The sequence below is a fragment of the Globicephala melas genome, chromosome 9, assembly GCF_963455315.2.
Source record: "Globicephala melas chromosome 9, mGloMel1.2, whole genome shotgun sequence".
Classification (NCBI taxonomy): domain Eukaryota; kingdom Metazoa; phylum Chordata; class Mammalia; order Artiodactyla; family Delphinidae; genus Globicephala; species Globicephala melas.
This window is the reverse complement of record NC_083322.1, coordinates 20,284,305-20,304,267: the sequence shown is the minus strand read 5'-3', so window position 1 is coordinate 20,304,267 and position 19,963 is coordinate 20,284,305. Positions and strand designations below refer to the sequence as shown.

At 46.3% G+C, this 19,963-nt stretch overlaps 1 protein-coding gene across 4 annotated transcripts in view; it reads right to left on the bottom strand.

Annotated features, from left to right (window-relative positions):
* The window catches only part of PLXNA4 (plexin A4), a 608,317-nt gene that overhangs the window by 147,859 nt on the left and 440,495 nt on the right, over positions 1 to 19,963 (bottom strand). For all 4 annotated transcript variants that reach the window (XM_060305298.1, XM_060305299.1, XM_060305300.1 and 1 more), the window contains one exon: positions 7,890 to 8,021. In XM_060305298.1, the coding sequence (XP_060161281.1) occupies positions 7,890 to 8,021 (132 nt within the window). The remainder of the gene's footprint in view (positions 1 to 7,889; positions 8,022 to 19,963) is intronic.

Below are 19,963 nucleotides of genomic sequence, written 5' to 3'. Positions count from 1 at the left end.
TGGGAAACACCCCAAGAGCTCCAGCCTCTAGACCAGAGTCCTCGTGATACCCATTCAAACCCGCAAGGAGAGCGTGCCCTTTGGGCTGACATCCATCTCTACCAGGGCCCCAACTGCACAAGGATGTTGCGGTTCCAGGGCAATCCCCACAGTCGGACCACTTTCTTTCCAACGTCCAGTAGGCTGGAGTTTGCGCCCACCTCACTCCTACAGAACTTCCAGAACATGTCTCGCTCTGCTTTTCTCTATTCTGCATAGTGTCTGGCTCTGTGCTGGGCATACAGTGGGCACTTAAGAAACACACATGGGGAGGGGCCTGAAAGGTGGCAGAGATGCAGCTGCTGGCCCTGTCTGCCCACACTGTGGAGTCTCCACACGTGCTGCTAAGTGGGGTGCAAGTGCCGAGACAGATGCCGAATGGAGTTCAGGGTTAGAGAGCTGCCAGGCACTCCCCTAACGACCTGGCGCTTGGATTCCCTCTTTCCTCCCACTCCACCCCACCCTGCCGACTCCTGCTCTGCCTTTACATACCAGCTCTTCTTCTCTTGTTCGGGGCACAGAACTGTTTTCCCGTCTGCCCTAGCAGTCCTGACAGGTGACAAAGCCAGAGTTATTCAGGTGCCCAGTCTGTGACGACCTCAAGTCCAGTGGGGCTGGACTCAAATTAAACTCCTTCCCCAGAGCAGAAGTAGAATTACAGAGAAACCCCCACCAAGCCCCGTGGAGGGACGCAGCTCTGTTTGATTGGGGTGGGAGACCCCAGGTCCCCCGCCCTTCAGTCTCCTGGATGCAGTGCGAACAGGTGTGAAGGGGCGTTCAGGCTTTCCTGGGGGATTCTGAAGTAGACTGAAGGTACCAGGGAATCCTGGGGAGCTGGTGGCCAGAGCTGAAATGGCCCTTAGCCACCAAACAGTGGTTTGTCTGGGTGTCCATACGCCTGGCAGCACTGTTTCCTAAGAGTATTAGTAATAATGGTAATGATAATGATGATTGTGTAACTAGGCACTTTACGTATATTACCTTTAGTCCTAAAGATACACTAGGCACTTTACGTATATTCCCTTTAGTCCTAAAAGCCCTGAAAGCAGGTAATTATCATTTGTGTTTTCCGCATGAAGAAACTGAAGCACAAACTCTGCTTGAGTGACTCCCTCTGGGCGGCAGAGCTGGTGAGCGCTGAGGGCCAGGGTGAAATCCCACGCTCGCGGTCTATTCATGAGCACCCTGTGGTCTCCATCCTGCACCCATTTCTGCATCCCGGTCACCCCCATGATCACCTGAGAAACGCCAGGCCGCTCTCATTGTTTCTTCTCCGGGGAGGCTACTGAACTTGACCCTATTCAGATACTGGAGGCTTTCACGCCTCTGGGAGGGACCCTTGAGAGGCATGGCAGTTGGAAAAGGAGTGTGTGTGGGCAGGGTGCTTCACTGCCTACTCCCCTTATGGGGTGTCCTGGCTGTGTCTGGGGCCCTGTGTACCCCCAACATGTTCTAGAACAGAAGGGGCTTTTGTCCCAACTTGCACTGGGCTGGAACTAAGGATGAATAAACCAAGGGCCCTCCTTCACGGTGGGGTAGTGGGGTGTTTCTGAGTTCTTACATCACCCCCAGTACCGCATTCAGCCCACTCCACCCCCAGCAATCCCTCCGATTTCTAAGGCTTGTTTCAGCAGCTGAGGATTGGGGCACAGAGCAGTCCTGCTGGGAAGACTAGGAAATGAAGAGCATCTCTCCCCCACTGAGAGCTCCTCATTGGAAGAGGGGCCTGGAGCAGACCTTGCAGTAGGAGCTGAGCTGGATTCCAACTTGGCTTCTCCGCCAACCTTCTGTGTGACTCTGGACAAGCCGTTTACCTCTCTGGGCTTCAGTTTGCTCATCCGCTTGTAGGGGAAAAGGCAGCGGGAGATAACTGGACCTGAGAAGCCTAGAGGGCTTTTCCAGCCCTAAGCTTTTATGACACTATGGAGAATTCCAGGCACCAGCACTGGAGTGTAGGACCTGAAGCAGGAAGTCCTCTCCCCTGTCCAGGTCCCTCCCAAGGAGACATTCTACCTTTACTGAGAAGGAAGGGAGAAGTGGAACTTCTTGGTCATGATGCACGGGAACCTTCAGGAACAGCTCCAGACAAACGGGAAGGCTCCTGCCTGAGTGAAACTAGGTGAAACACGGCAACAGTTTTTCTCTTTTTGAGGATGCCCGAGGTGTCTCGTGTGCTGTCCCTCACTCTCAGGCTTGCGCTTCAAGTCCCCTCTCCCAGGAGCTATCAGAAACAGCCCCGTCTGGGTGCTTGGAGCAAATGTCCAAATGGCCTTGTCACAGTGTCAGCCATCCAAATGCAAACTGGAGCGGACAGCTCGGCCCTGCAGGGCTGGGAGGAACACACATGCCGGGGGACCCAGCGTGAAGAGAGGAGAATCATTCTTATAGGAGCCATCGCCTTGGGCCACAGGAGCTATCTCCACGACTGCACTTGTATGAGAGCGATGTCCATGGACCTCTGAGCTTGTCAGACTTCACACCGGCTAATCTCAGAACATCCCAGGAGGCAGGCAGGGGCAGGGAGCGACACAGAGGAGCAATAATGGTCCCCTCATCACACAGAGTGTCCTCAGCAGAGGCACCACCCAGATAGGGGTCTGAATCCCATGGGGTGCGAGCCTGCCTGTCTTGAACCCCAATACCACCTTTCCCTGAACTGAGCTTCCTTCTGAAACTCACAACATGGTACAAATCACACTCACAGAGCATCCTCTCCCCAGTTCCCTCTCTCCCACTGTGCAGGCTTAACCATCTCTCAATTTCACAACCGCAGGCAGAGAGCTTGAAAAGAAATACAAAGAACAGGGAAGGGGATAGGGACCCTCAACAGGCCCCTCCACTTTGATGCCCTTGCTCTCCGGGAAGCCTTCTCTGGCTGCTCCGTTTAAAATTTCAACCCTTTCACCCTGAGCGGTCTTCCCAGCGCCCACTATCCTGCTCCACGTCACTTACTACCTGCTAAGCTACTAGAGGACTTCTTCAGCAGGTTGCTATCCTCCTCCACGTCACTTATTACCTGCTAAGCTACTAGAGGACTTCTTTAGCAGGTTGCTATCCCGCTCCACATCACTTACTACCTGCTAACCTACTAGAGGACTTCTTTAGCAGGTTGCTACCCCACTCCACGTCACTTACTACCTGCTAAGCTACTAGAGGACTCATTTAGCAGGCTGATTCTTCTTGATGCTTCCTCTTGCTGAAAGTCAAGGATATTTATCTGTTTCTTCACTGTTGAATCCCCAGTGCCTGGGCTAGTGTTTGGCACACAGTAGTTGCTTAGTGAATATCTGTTTGGTGAATGAATGAATCAGGCCTGGGTGATTCGTTACAAAGCAAGATGGCCCTCACTACTTCACTGCGGGACTATGCTGGAGCCAAGGAGAGCAGCCCCTGCCTGGCCCTGCTTTCCTAGGTGGGCCCACCTCTGGACCCACCTCCTCAGCCCTTGCAGACATCTGTATCCTGGTTCACAGCTAGGACTGGAGTGCCACTGGCTCATGAGGGCGACAGGCTGTGATGTCCCCAGGCACCTGGAAGCTGACCCACTGTCAACAGGAGTCAGTAAAGCAAAGAACGCCGTGAGAGATAGCTTTGGCCCAGACACAACTGAAAGTGCACCTCAAAAGCAGAAGCATGTGCTTAAGGCCTCTGGCTCTCAGGCGGGGGAGAGGTGGTGTGCTGGATGGCAGGGATGCTGAAATTTACCGAGAAATCTGCCACTTGCTCTGGGGCCTATCAAAGAAGAGCCTCGCCTTGTGGTGGGAACAGCTGCTTCTCCCCCCCGCAGTGGGTTGCTCCAGGGCACCTGAGGACAGCCCCGGCTCTGCTACCTCATCTTCTCGTTTGTCTGCCTTGCTGACATTTCCTCTCACTTCCCTCCCATCAGTTTGGCAGGTTTTTATCACACTGGTTTCAGTGTGTATAGACATTCCCTTGGGAGTATTGCAGTTGTAGTAAATATATACCATATACATACACACAGACATGTACAAAGCAAGGAGACTGATGGAGACACACAGAGACAGACACAGGGGAAGGTGTGTGTGTGTGTGTGTCCATATATGCACGCACACACACACACACACACACCCCCTAGGGAGATACCCAGAGTCACGCAGAAGAAAAGCAAAAAGACAGAAACATAATATGGCACTGCAAGAGACAGGCAGACCCTGACAAAATGACACTGATACCTAGCAGGGCGCACTCAGCCACTCCAAGAAAAAGCGTACTACATAGAAAGGAGCACTTGCTGGACAAGAAATAGAGAGGAACTCACACATCCAAAACAACAGAAACAGTATCCCGGCTATAGAATTATTCAGCCTGCAAATAATTGTAGTGATAGCTCCCATTGCTTTTATCACTCAGGAAATTCCAAGGACTGTGGTAGCTCTGTGCCAGAAATAGGGATGAAGACTGAATACATAGTTCTTATTATAAATCACAATATCACAATTAGGTATATTATATATGACTATCACATCAGATGTATGATATTATTATTTAAGAGATAGTTAAAGTAGGCTATTTAAGTTTAACCAGCAAGTTTATATAAATGAAAACACAAAGCAAAAAATAGCTCAGAACAGGGCAAAAGTCATGGCAGTGATAAACAGATGACTGAAGCCTGGGGGAATGCTTTCTTTATCTAAAGTATAGTCTTTTAATCATATAAGTTCAAACTTGGGAATTAAGATAAGCAATAAATCATTCATATCAGTTCTTCTCTTTTCTAATTCTGGTTGTGTGAAGACACTGGGAATTCATTCATTCATTCATTCATTCATTCACCTGTACATTCATCAAATAACTATCACAGGCCTATAAGGTGAGATTTAGGCAGACGAAGAAGACATAGAACTGTCCTCCAGCTGCTGTCAGTCTGCTAGGAGAGAAAGACGAGAAAGTCATCACAGCTCAGTCTGAGAAGAGCTACCGTAGAGGTGTAAAGCACGGGTCAGGAGTAGCTCACTGAATGTGTGACAGCAGAGCTAAGTTTTAAGGGAAAAGAAAAAATTAGATGATGAAGTGAAGCACCTTTCAGGCAGAGCTTACATCAGGGCCGAGCACACACCCTCAGCCTGCAGTCCCAGCCCGCAAAGTGTTCTGATCCATCATGGCGGAGACTCATCCACCGGCCGACAGAGGCTGGTAGGCGTTAGTCCTGAAGCCCCGGGGCCTGGTATTTCTCCAGATAGACCTACCAGGCTGCTCTTGTCCCATCAGAACTGCAGGCTGTGGCTTCTTGATTTGCTCTCCACTGGGCCTGGATCCCTGCTGAGGAGCCTGCCTCGGCCTTGACCTGGACTCCTGTGCTCCACCCCTGATAGATCACCCAGAATCTTAATGCCACCACCTGCCAGACTCCACACACGGCCAGTTCCAGACGCTCCTGGTGCAACATCATAAGAATAGGAGCCTCCGCTTACCAAGCCCTTACGCTGTGCCAGGCTCGCATCGTGCTGACTACATGCATTATGTCACTAGATCCTTGCAACCACACCAGTGAATTTTATCATTACGTCCATGTTCCAGTTGAGGACAACGAATCTTAAAGAGGTTAGGAGCTTACCTGAGATCACACTTAGGAGCTTCCCTGAGATCACACTTGGTAGGACCAAGGTTCGTGCTCAGATACCCTGACACCAAGGTCAGTCTGATTACCCATCTTGCTATATTACCCTCCCCACAGAGAACCTGCAACCCCAGTGGATGCCAGTGTTGGCCCAGATGTCAGGGTCTTGGGACTGGGATTCGGGTGGCAGGCCTATGAGGAGGGCCCCATAGCGGATAACGGCCCAAACTCTACCCACTCCCGCCCTCCTATCCTTCCCAGCGTGCCCATAATCCAGAGCTCCCAGCATGCCTCACTGTCAAGCCTGAATGGGTACTGACCCCTGACTGTGCTCTTAGGGAAGTGAGACAGGTGAAATCAAGAACCTCAGAACCCCGGGACTTCCCTAGTCGTCCGGGGGTAAAGAATCCGTCTTCCAGTGCAGGGGATGGGGGTTCCATCCTTGGTCGGGGGAACTAAGATCCCACGTGCTGCAGGGCAACTAAGCCAGCGTGCCACAACTACTGAGCCCGTGCGCCTCAATGAGAGAGCCCGCGTGCTGCAAACTACAGAGCCCAAGAACTCTGGACCCCGTGGGCCACAGCTACAGAGCCGATGCGCCCTGGAGGCTGTGCGCCACAACTAGAGAGAGAAAACCCGCACGCCACAACTAGAGAGAAGCCCGCACACCGCAAAGAAGAGCCCGTGTGCTGCAATTAAGACCTGATGCAGCCAAAAAAAAAAAAAAAAAAGAACTTCAGAATCCCAACTCAGCAATGAGAGGGGGCTCCACACAGCTTTTCGATTCTCCTCTTTGGAAGTCCTTAGATATTTTAAGTCCCAGGTTCAGAAATCCTGGCTTTCAGGTCACATAAGAAATCCTGAAACATTCAATGCCTGTGGAGGTCTTGGGTCTTCTCCAAAGACTTCATTCCACCAGCGAAAGCTGCTTCCCCCTCAGTGTCTAGGGCCTTAGAGGTAGGCAGGGAGGGGGAGCGTGGGCCTCATGGAAAAGGAGTAAGAAATGAAAGCAAAAGAGCAGCTTCATACCAGTCCGGACTCCTGGGATAAAGTGCTCCCCACTCGGCTTCACATCACGGCAGCCTCAGCGAGGGCACCACAAGGGGTCCCAGTGTGGGTGGATGGGGGGGTCCCTCGCCATGAGAAGATGTCATCGAGCTCTTGGGGAGGGTGGAGCTGCTGTGGGCTGCCAAGGCATAACGCACAGGCCCTGTGGGCGGCATAATGCAGTGTTTATCTCCCTCACTTTGCAGAGAGGGAACAGGCAGAACAACAGACTCTGTCAGCAAGGTCCTCTGGGGAGTTCAGGCCTCACTAATGAAGATGAATCAGACGGGGGAATCTGCCTTTGGCGCTCAGAGCTAATGTATACATATTCATGGGCGGGGAGGACAGCTCCCAGAATGACCCATCCTCCAGAGAGGCCACAGGGGCAGAGGCATGGCAGTGCGAAGCCGCACTTGGGGTGGGGTGTGTCTTGTGGGGTGGAACACTGCGGGCTGTGAATTAGGGCGCCCCAGGAAATACCCTGAAATGGATGGAATTCCCAAGGCGAAATTTACTCCTTTGCCCGCTGAAAAGGTATGAGTCTTGGTCTGAGCTCAGGGACCCCTGAAGAACTTAGTTCTCAGCTGAGTTCCAGAAGCAAATCCAACTCTGCTATTTCCTACTGCACATCAGCTAATACCAATCCTCACACCATATCTCTTCTGCCTGGTGTGGCCTCATGGAATCTACTGGAGGTTCCATGTTAGAGTTCCAGGTACACACGAAGCCTCGGGACACATGTTACAGCATCTCATCTCATACACATAGACCCCGTCTTCTGAATCTCCATCTGACTCTTCCATGATGTGCCCTCAACTAAGTGTTTCTGGGCGACAAATCCTTGCCCACCATAGACCTCCAGGGTCCAGGAAGGTGACCTTGGTAGGAGATTATACAGTGTGTAGGGAAATCGGGACCAAAAACTTGGGCATCTGTACCATGTTTCTTCAGGCGAGAGCAAATGTTGGCCCTGCACCTACGCACACCATCACTCTGAAGTCAGTGGATTTGCTCTTGACTCACAGATATTTTGATATGTGGGAGGTTTTATTCCCTGTTTCGGCGCACTCAGCCTCTGTCCCCAGGCAGCATAACGGAAAGGATACACACTGAGTCAAATAAATCAAATCCCCTCCCTGCAGCCGGCCTCCTGCAGGTTTCCACGGAGCCACAGGCTAGTCCTTAGCAGCAAGACAAATGTCTGACAGAGCTCAGCGTGCCTTACCTGCCTTTCCGACATGATGTAGAGCTGCTTGTGGTCCTTGGAGAAGGCCATGTCCCGGAGGACGGGGCCGGGGTCCACCACCTGCACCGTCTCGTACTGGAGGGCATTGCCCCTGGGCCCATCTACCCGGATCTGTGGAGAAGAGGAAGAGGAGAGGTGGTGTGAGTTCCGATCCTGCGTGGCCTGCGGTCCAGCTTCCGCCCGGGGCCCCTCCCACAGGCAAGGGGGAGGAGGTGCGCCCTGCCTCCCAGAGGCCAGGCCTGAAGGCTCAGGAGCGGCACATGCCCACCAGGGGCCTCGCGTTGGGAATGGCAAAGAGAAGGGACGAGGCGGAGACCAAGCCGGGCTGCGCCAAGAACCTGGTGTTCTTCTCTCTGGCTCACTATGCCTTAGGCTCGAGTCTTTGAGGCCTTGCTTGTACATCTTTGGAGAAGAGGACGGGCCTTTCTAGTTACTCAGCATATTACCTTATTGTTAACGTAATAAAAAGGTTCTGTGCAACATCAAAAGTCCTACCTGATATACTGATAGAACAGATGGGGAAGATGAGATGCAATACGTTAAACAACTGGCCTGAGCTATCAAATCTGGTGACAGAATGAGAATCCAGTTTGACCCTGGAGTCCATGCTTTTCCTACCACTCCAGTTACACGAGGGACCCTGTTCCTTGATGGCTTTCATGTTTACTTCCTGGGGGTGCCACTAAAGGCAGCGGCCTCCAGCCTGCACAATTCCAGAGGCTTTTGCCAGTCATCCCCAATCCTGAAGCTGAAACACTTGCATTTGGCAAATATTTATTTTAAAAACGAAGAAATAAATGCAGTTCAAACTCTTCTTTGCAGATTTCCCACTAAGCTCAGGAAAACAACAGCAACAGCAATGAAAACAAACAAACAAACTGGTGAAGGAATTAACAAAAGATATGTTTAGCCCTGAAAACCTAAATGCCTTGGATTCCAGTAGCCCTCCTCCTTCCGTCCCCACTCCCAAGCCACCAGCTGTCTGCCTTGGCCAGGTGCTTCCTTAATCTGAATGAAATGGGAGCTCATGCAAAACCAATTGGGATTACCACCCAAGTCTGACCACGAGGTGATGGCCTTGGCCCCCAGCCCAGCCGGGCTTCATCCCCAGCTGCGAATCACCCCTGGAGAAGCAGCACGAGAGTGATATTGCACGGCTGGCTGGTCTCCAGCCCCTTAAGGCTGCCGGCAGGAGCAAGCGCCCCTCGGGGATGCTAGCAGAATGGAGTCCCACCCGGTGCCCTGTGGTCTGATCCCAGAGGGAAATTGGATTCAGTGCCTGAGCGATCATCTGGCTCCAACGTTCCTGCTCTGTAGGGTGAGCTGATGTGCTGGATGTGGACGTCAGAAGAAACTAGGTGAACTGGGCAGGGACAGAGGGGTGGACCAGGGAACACCAATGGGGCAAGTTTTCCCAGGCCCAAGGAGGCAGGATGGGGGTATGACCCCCACCCTTGCCCATTCTGCCAGGGCAGGAAATCAGTCATTGGAAAGGTGGTTCCTGGAAATTCCCTGGCGGTCCAGTGGTTGGGACTCAGCACTCTCACTGCCAGGGGGCTCGAGTTTGATCCCTGGTCAGGGAACTGGGATCTTGCAAGCCATGTGGCGCAGCCAAAAAAGTAATAAAAATAAAATAAAATAAAAGACCTTTAAAAAAAGAAAAGGTAGTTCTCCCCTTCACATCACCCCACCCCAATCCACTACTTGTTTCAGAAAACAGAGAGGAAAGCATCCATTCACCCATCTGCTGAAAGAGTCTCACACAAGACATGAATAAAACAGTTTACGGTGGATGTGCTGAATGACGGGCAATCACAAAACTTAGGTAGGCTGGACCAGCTGCTGGCTCTTGGGCCATTACATGAATAAGAACAAGAACTGCTAGCGATTGAGTGGCTGCTACGCGTCCTGCAGGATTCTAGGCATTCTACGTGTATTTACCCTCTTATTTAAACCTCATAACTCCATGAAGCCTTAATATTCCACTAAGCCTTATTCCAATAAGCCTTAAAATCCCACTTACAGGTGAGGCATAGAGAGGTTTAATACCTTGTTCATGGTCACACATTTAGCGATCGGCATGGCCTCAACCCCTGCCAAGGTCCAACCAATTCCAGAGTCCACTCTTCAGTGCACTTAAATACTACACCAACAAAAGCTGAGCCAGGTCCTACTGGTTCTATAAACTGCATCTCTTCTAGGAGTGAAAGTAGTTACTGTTGAACAAGCATCACCCTGGGAGTGCTGGAGGAACCACGTCTATCTACTGCAGTCCTTTAGGGAAAGAATCATGCAAATGAATGAAAAAGATGCTGTTGTAAATTTTCAAAATAATTACCCCTTATACTTTTGTTTTATACCTTGCTGAAAATGTTATTCTTAAATAACAGCGTCTCATTTGATGGTTGTAGAATTTTTATGATGTTGACTGCCAGCATAATCATTCTCGTTTCACCAATGAAAAACTGAGATTGGCGCTGTTCTGTGTCTCTTCCAAAGTTCGGTGATAAACCAAAGACAGTCACGACTAGAACCCAGGTTTCCTGATTCCTAGCTCAGAGACTGCCAATGAGCTATTTAGATCTTCCCAGAGCCTTTGACAAGGTTCCACATGAAAAGGTGTTAAAAAATAATGAGTCTCTGGGCTTCCCTGGTGGCGCGGTGGTTGGGAGTCCACCTGCCGATGCGGGAGACGCGGGCTTGTGCCGGTCCAGGAGGATCCCACATGCCGCGGAGCGGCTGGGCCCGTGAGCCATGGCCGCTAAGCCTGTGCGTCCGGAGCCTGTGCTCCGCGGCGGGGGAGGCCATAACAGTAAGAGGCCCGTGTACCGCAAAAAAAAATAAATAAATAAAAATAATGTGTCTCCATGGGATTTTAGGCAGTTTGGCCATGGAGAGAGGACCAACTTAGAGACAGAAAAAGACACATTTCTGCATGGAGAAGTGTGAACTGGGGGACTCCCCACGCACTAGTGTCATGACTGGTCTTATTTAAAACTTTTTTTTTAACATCTTTATTGGAGTATAATTGCTTTACATTGTTGTGTTAGTTGCTACTGTATAACAAAGTGAATCAGCGATACATATACAAACATCCCCATATCCCATCCCTCTTGCGTCTCCTTCCCACCCTCCCTATCCCACCCCTCTAGGTGGTCACAAAGCACCGAGCTGATCTCCCTGTGCCATGCAGCTGCTTCCCACTAGCTAGCTATTTTACGTTTGGTAGTGTATATTTGTCCATGCCATTCTCTCACTTCGTCTCAGCTTACCCTGCCCCATCCCCTGTCCTCAAGTCCATTCTCTACATCTGCGTCTTTATTCCTGTCTGGCGCCAAAGTTCATCAGAACCTTTTTTTTTGTTTTTAGATTCCATATATATGTGTTGGCATACAGTATTTGTTTTTCTCTTTCTGACTTACTTCACTCTGTATGACAGTCTCTAGACCCATTCATCATTACAAATAACTCAATTTTGTTTCTTTTCATGGCTGAGTAAGGTTCCATTGTATACATGTGCCACACCTTCTTTATCCATTCAACTGTCAATGGACACTTAGGTTGCTTCCACGTCCTTCCATGGCTATTGTAAATAGAGCTGCAATGAACATTGTAGTACCTGACTCCTTGAATTATGGTTTTCTCAGGGTATATGCCCAGTAGTGGGATTGCTCAGTCATATGGTAGTACTATTTTTAGTTTTTTAAGGAACCTCCATACTGTTCTCCATAGTGGCTGTATCAATTTACATTCCCACCAACAGCACAAGAGGGTTCCCTTTTCTCCACACCCTCTCCAGCATTTATTCTTTGTAGATGTTTTGATGATGGCTATTCTGACTGGTGTGAGGTGATACCTCGTTGTAGTTTTGATTTGCATTTCTCTAATGATTAGTGATGTTGAGCGTGCTTTCATGTGTTTGCTGACAATCTGTATATCTTCTTTGGAGAAATGTCTATTTAGGTCTTCTGCCCATTTTTGGATTGGGTTGTTTGTTTTTTTGATATTGAGCTGCACAAGCTGCTTGTGTATTTTGGAGATTAGTTCTCTGTCAGTTGCTTCGTTTGCAAATATTTTCTCCCATTCTGAGGGTTGTCTTTTCATCTTATTTATGGTTTCCTTTGCTGTGCAAAAGCTTTTAAGTTTCATTAGGTCCCATTTGTTTGTTTTTATTTCTGTTTCTCTAGCAGGTGGGTCAAAAAGGATCTTGCTGTGATTTATGTTATAGAGTGTTCTGCCTATGTTTTCCTCTGAGAGTTTTATAGTGTCTGGCCTTACATTTAGGTCTTCAATCCATTTTGAGTTTATTTTTGTGTATGGTGTTAAGGAGTGTCCTAATTTCATTCTTTTACATGTAGCTGTCCAGTTTCCCCAGCACCACTTACTGAAGAGACTGTCTTTTCTCCATTGTATATTCTTGCCTCCTTTATCAAAGATAAGGTGACCATATGTGTGTGGGTTTATCTCTGGGCTTTCTATCCTGTTCCACTGATCTATATTTCTGTTTTTGTGCCAGTATCGTACTGTCTTGATTACTGTAGCTTTGTAGTATAGTCTGAAGTCAGGGAGCCTGATTCCTCCAGATCCGGTTTTCGTTCTCAAGATTGCTTTGGCTCTTCGGGGTCTTTTGTGTTTCCATATAAATTGTGAATTTTTTTGTTCTAGTTCTGTGAAAAATGCCATTGGTAGTTTGATAGGGATTGCATTGAATCTGTAGATTGCTTTGGGTAGTATACTCATTTTCACAATGTTGATTCTTCCAATCCAAGAACATAGTATATCTATCCATCTGTTTATATCATCTTTCATTTCTTTCACCAGTGTCTTATAGTTTTCTGCATACATATCTTTTGTCTCCTTAGGTAGCTTTATTCCTAGGTATTTTATTCTTTTTGTTGCAATGGTAAATGGGAGTGTTTCCTTAATTTCCTTTCAGATTTTTCATCATTAGTGTATAGGAATGCAAGAGATTTCTGTGCATTAATTTTGTATCCTGCTACTTTACCAAATTCACTGATTAGCTCTAGTAGTTTTCTGGTAGCATCTTTAGGATTCTCTAAGTATAGTATCATGTCATTTGCAAACAGTGACAGTTTTACTTCTTCTTTTCCAATTTGGATTCCTTTTATTTCTTCTTCTTCTCTGATTGCTGTGGCTAAAACTTCCAAAACGATGTTGAATAATAGCGGTGAGAGTGTGCAACCTTCTCCTGTTCTTGATCATAGTGGAAATGGTTTCAGTTTTTCACCATTGAGAACAATGTTGGCTGTCGGTTTGTCATATATGGCCTTTATTATGTTGCGGTAACTTCCCTCTATGTCTACTTTCTGTAGAGTTTTTATCATAACTGGGTGTTGAATTTTGTCAAAAGCTTTTTCTGCATCTATTGAGATGATCATATGGTTTTTATCCTTCAATTTGTTAATATGATTTATCGCATTGATTTGCGTATTTTGAAAAATCCTTGCATTCCTGGAATAAACCCCACTTGATCATGGTGTATGATCCTTTTAATGTGCTGTTAGATTCTGTTTGTTAGTATTTTGTTGAGGATTTTTGCGTCTATGTTCATGAGTAATATTGGCCTGTAGTTTTCTTTTTTTGGTGACATCTTTGTCTGGTTTTGGTATCAGGGTGGTGGTGGCCTTGTAGAATGAGCTTGGGAGTGTTCTTCTCTCTGCTATATTTTGGAAGAGTTTGAGAAGGATAGGTGTTAGCTCTTTTCTAAATGTTTCATAGAATTCACCTGTGAAGCCATCTGGTCCTGGGCTTTTGTTTGTTGGCAGATTTTTAATCACAGTTTCAATTTCAGTGCTTGTGATTGGTCTGTTTATATTTTCTATTTCTTCCTGGTTCAGTCTCAGAAGGTTGTGCTTTTCTAAGAATTTCTCCATTTCTTCCAGGTTGCCCATTTTATTGGCATGTAGTTGCTTGTAGTAATCTCTCATGACCATTTGTATACCTGCAGTGTCAGTTGTTACTTCTTTTTCATTTCTAGTTCTGTTGATTTGAGACTTCTCCGTTTTTTTCTTGATGAGTCTGGCTAATGGTTTATCAATTGTGTTTATCTTCTCAAAGAACCAGCTTTTAGTTTTATTGATCTTTGCTATCATTTCTTTTTCATTTATTTCTGACCTGATCTTTATGATTTCTTTCCTTCTGCTAACTTTGTTTTTTTTTTTAATTCTTCTTTCTCTAATTGCTTTAGGTATAAGGTTAGGTTTTTTATTTGAGATGTTTCTTGTTTCTTGAGGTAGGACTGTATTGCTATAAACTTCCCTTTTAGAACTGCTTTTGCTGCATTCCATAGGTTTTGGGCTGTCATGTTTTCATTGTCATTTGTTTCTAGGTATTGTTTGATTTCTTCAGTGATCTCTTGGTTACTTAGTAGCATATGTTTATCCTCCATGTGTTTGTATTTTTTACAGTTTTTCTCCTATAATTGATATCTAGTCTCATAGCATTGTGGTCGGAAAAGATACTTGATACGATTTCAATTTTCTTAAAATTTACCAAGTCTTGATTTGAGACCCAAGTTATGACCTATCCTGGAGAATGTTCCATGAGCACTTGAGAAGAAAGTGTATTCTGTTGTTTTTGGATGGAGTGTCCTATAAATATCAATTAAGTCCATCTTGTTTAATGTATCATTTAAAGCTTGTGTTTCCTTATTTATTTTCATTATGGTTGATCTGTCCATTGGTGAAAGTGGGGTCTTAAAGTCCTCTAGTATGACTGTGTTACTGTCGATTTTCCATTTTATGGCTGTTAGCATTTGCCTTGTGTATTGAGGTGCTCCTATGTTGGGTGCATAAATATTTACAGTTGTTATATCTTCTTCTTGGATTGATCCCTTGATCGTTATGTAGTGTCCTTCTTTGCCTCTTGTAATAGTCTTTATTTTAAAGTCTATTTTGTCTGACATGAGAATTGCTACTCCAGCTTTCTTTTGATTTCCATTTGCATGGAGTATCTTTTTCCATCCCCTCACTTTCAGTCTGTATGTGTCCCTAGGTCTGAAGTGGGTCTCTTGTAGACAGGATATATACAGCTCTTGTTTTTGTATCCATTCAGCCTGTCTATGTCTTTTAGTGGGAGCATCTAATCCATCTACATTTAAGGTAGTTATCAATATGTATATCCCTATTACCATTTTCTTAATTGTTTGGGGTTTGTTATTGTAGTTCTTTTCCTTCTCTTGTGTTTCCTGCCTAGAGAAGTTCCTTTAGCATTTGTTGTAGAGCTGGTTTGGTGGTGCTGAATTCTCTTAGCTTTTGCTTATCTGTAAAGGTTTTAATTTCTCCATTGAATCTGAATGAGATCCTTGCTGGGTAGAGTAATCTTGGTTGTAGGTTTTTCCCTTTCATCACTTTAAATAGGTCCTGCCAGTCCCTTCTGGTTTGCAGAGTTTCTGCTGAAAGATCAGCTGTTAAGCTTATGGGGATTCCATTGTATATTATTTGTTGCTTTTCCCTGGCTGCTTTTAAAATTTTTTCTTTGTGTTTAATTTTTTTTTTTTTTTTTTGTGGTATGCAGGCCTCTCACTGTTGTGGCCTCTCCCGTTGTGGAGCACAGGCTCAGGACGGGCAGGCTCAGCAGCCATGGCTCACGGGCCCAGCCACTCTGAGGCATGTGGGATCTTCCCGGACCTGGGCACGAACCCGTGTCCGCTGCATCGGCAGGTGGACTCTCAACCACTGCGCCACCAGGGAAGCCCTGTATTTAATTTTTGATAGTTGGATTAATATGTGTCTCGGTGTGTTTCTCCTTGGATTTATCCTGTATGGGGCTCTGTGCTTCCTGGACTTGATTGACTCTTTCCTCCCCCATATTAGGGTAGTTTTCAACTATAATCTTTTCAAATACTTCCTCAGTCCACTTTTTTCTCTCTTCTTTTTCTAGGACCCATATAATTCGAATGTTGCTGCATTTAACGTTGTCCCAGAGGTCTCTGAGATTGTCCTCAATTCTTTTCATTCTTTTTTCTTTATTCTGATCTGCGGTAGTTATTTCCACTATTTTATCTTCCCGGTCTTTTATCCATTCTTCTGCCTCAGTTATTCTGCTATCGGTTCCTTCTAGAGAATTTTAAATTTTATTTATTGTGTTGTTCATCATTGTTTGTTTGCTCTTTAGTTCTTCTAGGTCCTTGTTAAATGTTTCTTGCATTTTGTCTATTCTATTTCCAAGACTTTGGATCACCTTTCCTATCATTATTCTGAATTCTTTTTCAGGTAGACTGCCTATTGCCTCTTCATTTGTTTGGTCTGGTGGGTTTTTACCTTTCTCCTTCATCTGCTGTGTGTTTCTCTATCTTCTCATTTTGCTTAACCTACTGTGTTTGGGGTCTCCTTTTCGCAGGCTGCAGGTTTGTAGTTCCCATTGTTTTTGTGTCTGCCCCCAGTGGGTAAGGTTGGTTCAGTGGGTTGTGTAGGCTTCCTGGTGGAGGGGACTGGTGCCTGTGTTCTGGTGGATGAGGCTGGATCTTGTCTTTTTGGTGGGCAGGACCACGTCTGGTGGTGTGCTTTGGGATGTTTGTGAACTTAGTATGATTTTAGGCAGCCTGTCTGCTAATGGGTGGGGTTGTGTTCCTGCCTTTTAGTTGTTTGGCATATGGTGTCCAGCACTGTAGTTTGCTGTTCGTTGAGTGGAGCTGGGTCTTAGCGTTGAGACTGAGATCTCTGGGAGAGCTCTCACCTACTGATATTACATAGGGCCGGGAGGTCTCTCGTGGTCCAGTGTCCTGAACTCGGCTCTCCCACCTCAGACGCTCAGGCCTGACACCTGCCTGGAATACCAAGACCCTGTCAGCCACACGGCCAGGTATATGGGGAGTTTCTTGCCTTTTGGGAAGTTTGAGGTCTTCTGCCAGTGTTCAGTAGGTGTTCTGTAGGAGTTGTTCCACATGTAGATGTATTTTTGATCTATTTGTGGGGAGGAAGGTGACCTCCACGTCTTATTGCTCTGACATCTTGAAGGTCCTCCTTAATACTTTTTATAAATGGGTCTGGAGCAAGGAGCAAGGGCATTACAGCTGATCCTAAGCTCTTTGGAACAGCAAGAAGGCCAATGATGGAAATGAACTACAGAAAGACGGCACATCCTCCGTGGGGACTGAGGGTCGGGGGATGAGCTGTATTTGGGCAAATAGACCTGGGACTTCAAGTCTCATGTTGGCAGAGACCAAGCCTGTTGTATTCAGTGCTACAGCCCCAATGCCTGGCACAGTACCCAAGACACGGCTGGTGCTCAATAATTAGTTACTGACAAATGTCGGCGAGGGTCTGGAGAAAAGGGAAAGGCTGTACACTCTTGGTGGTGTGTAAATTGGTACAGCCACTAAGGAAAACAGTAGGGTGGTTTCTCAAATAACTAAAACTAGAACTGCCATATGATCCAGCAATTCTGCTCCTGGGTATATACCCAAAGGAAACAAAATCAGTATCTCAAAGAGATATCTGCAGTCCCATCTCCATTACAGCATTATTCACAATAGCCAAGACATGGAAACAACCTAAATATCTATCAGTGGATGAATGGATAAAAGAATGTGATTATATGTATATAATTCAGCCTTAAAAAAGAAACAAATCCTGCTATTTTCAACAACATGTATGAATCTGGAGAACATTATGCAACGTGAATTAAGACAAACACAGAAAGACAAATACTACATGATCTCACTTATATGTGGAATCCAAAGTAGTCCAACTCCTAGAAGCAGAGAGTAGAATGGCAATTTCCAGGGGCCAGGGGGAGGGGAAAATGGGGAGATGTTGGTCAAGGGATACAAAGTTTCAGTTATTAGATGAATATGTTCTAGAGACCTAATGTACGGCAATGTGACTATGATGATACAATACTGTATACTTTAAATTTGCTAACAGGGTAGATTCTAAGTGTTCCTGTCACACACACACACACAAAAAGAATGAAAATGGTAACTGTGTGAGGTGATGGATATGTGAATTATCTTTATCGTAGTGATTATTTCACAATATATAATGTATCAAAACATCAAGTTGTACACCTTAAATATACACAATTTTTATTTGTCAATTGTACCTCACTACAGATGGGAAAAGTAAGTAGTTACTACATAAATGATCAACTCCCTCTGTCTAAAACACCCCACATTCTACCAATCAGATGATGGACTCTGAGCTGATCAAGGTAAGATCAAGGTAAGAGGCAGGATCAAAAAAGAAGAGCTCAGTTGTCATCATTCACTGCTGCCAATACTCCACGGCAGCCAAAAAAGGCCGACAAAATATCAGGCAGCTTTCAAATGGGATTCCAGGGGCAAAGAGGCAAACAGAAGCCATTCTCCTGGCCAAGTTCACCTGGATACAGAAAATCACAGTCAGTTCTTCCCTGATAAGTTAGAACAATCCAGATGCCTGCGACTCGAGGACAGCCTAGGAAAGATTCCCCCAGGCCACAAAGACCAGTTGAGATGAAAGGAGACACAGTGGCCAGTGGCTGTCGTTCAACCACTATCACAGGGGCCACCCCGAGGCTTGGGAGGTGACAGCTTAGAACAAACAAGATGCATTACCGTACACGTTAAGACAAATACGATTTATTATTTTATGCAGCATAGATGATACTTGTGGATCAACTAAGCGGTGAGAAATAGTGAAAATAGACATTGATTTTTTTTTTAAGGTAGAAAATATAAAGAAGCCACTAATGTGAATTTGCGTGTTTAGAAGATGTTATACTCTGAGGCCGACGCCAAGGAGGAACTCACATCCTCACCTTGTGTGTCCCTTGACAGAGTGACAGTCCACACTCAATTCATCATCTACCGTGCATTTATGTAATGCCCAGGCTAGGCTCTGAGCCAGCCTCTGGAGAAGAACAGTGAGTCTCAGCCCTGCCCTCTGGGAGGCCATTTTCCTGATGGGTTCAGATTTCACACAAATAAAGTCAAACAGCAAATGCTATAGCAGAGACGTGTTCAAAGGCCTCTTTTCCTTCTTCCCGGGAGATCTGGCCAACTGACTGCAGTGTAACCAGGAATCAGCCCAGCCCCGAGCAAGGCTCAAGGGAGCGTGTGTATGTCACAGAATAAAAGGGCTACCTCATGGCACCAGCATCTATGAGTGTCTGACTAATAATACACATAGTGGGTAATGTCAGATTCTTTCAAACACCCCCTTCAGAGACAAAATGTCTTCAGTCAGTAGGAAGACTGATCTTAAGTAGCAACATGAGTGGCAATAACAGATTTTATAAAGATATGCTGGCAGGTGGAGGTAATTGTGAAAATATGAAAAAGGGGGTCAGAGGGGAAAACTTGGTCATCTTCATGGAGCACTGTCCTGAGGAGACAGTACAAATGTGTTCTCTGAGGGCTGAAGGGACGTCTCACCCTTCAGGCCTCACCACAGGCCCAGTGAAATGTTCTTCTAGACAGCACTGGACAGCAGAAATATACGGCCAGACAGAAATGTGGGCCACATGGGCAATTTAAAAATTTCTAGTAGTGGGCTTCCCTGGTTGCACAGTGGTTGAGAGTCTGCCTGTCGATGCAGGGGACACGGGTTCATGCCCCGGTCCGGGAAGATCCCACATGCCGCGGAGCGGCTGCGCCCATGAGCCATGGCCGCTGAGCCTGCGTGTCCGGAGACTGTGCTCCGCAAGGGGAGAGGAGAGGCCCGCGTACCGTAAAAAAAAAAAAAAAAAAAAAAAAAAAAAAAAAAAAAAAATTTCTAGTAGTGGTTGGTTACATTAAAAAACAAAGTGGTAAAATTAATTTTGATAATCTGTTTTTACTAACTCAATGTGCCCCCCCAATAGTTTCAATTGAACAGGTGTACAGTATAAAAACTGTTAATGAGATAGTTTACATGTGTTTTTCCCTACTACATCTTGGAAACCTGATGTGTATTTCACACTGACAGCAAAACTCAATTTGGACCAGCCACGTTTCGGGTGCTTAATAGCCATGTGTAGCCAATGGCTACTGTACTGGACAGCACATTTCTAACTTCTAGACTATTCTCATCCCTGTGTTCCAATTCTGCACCCACCAAGTGACCCTGCTG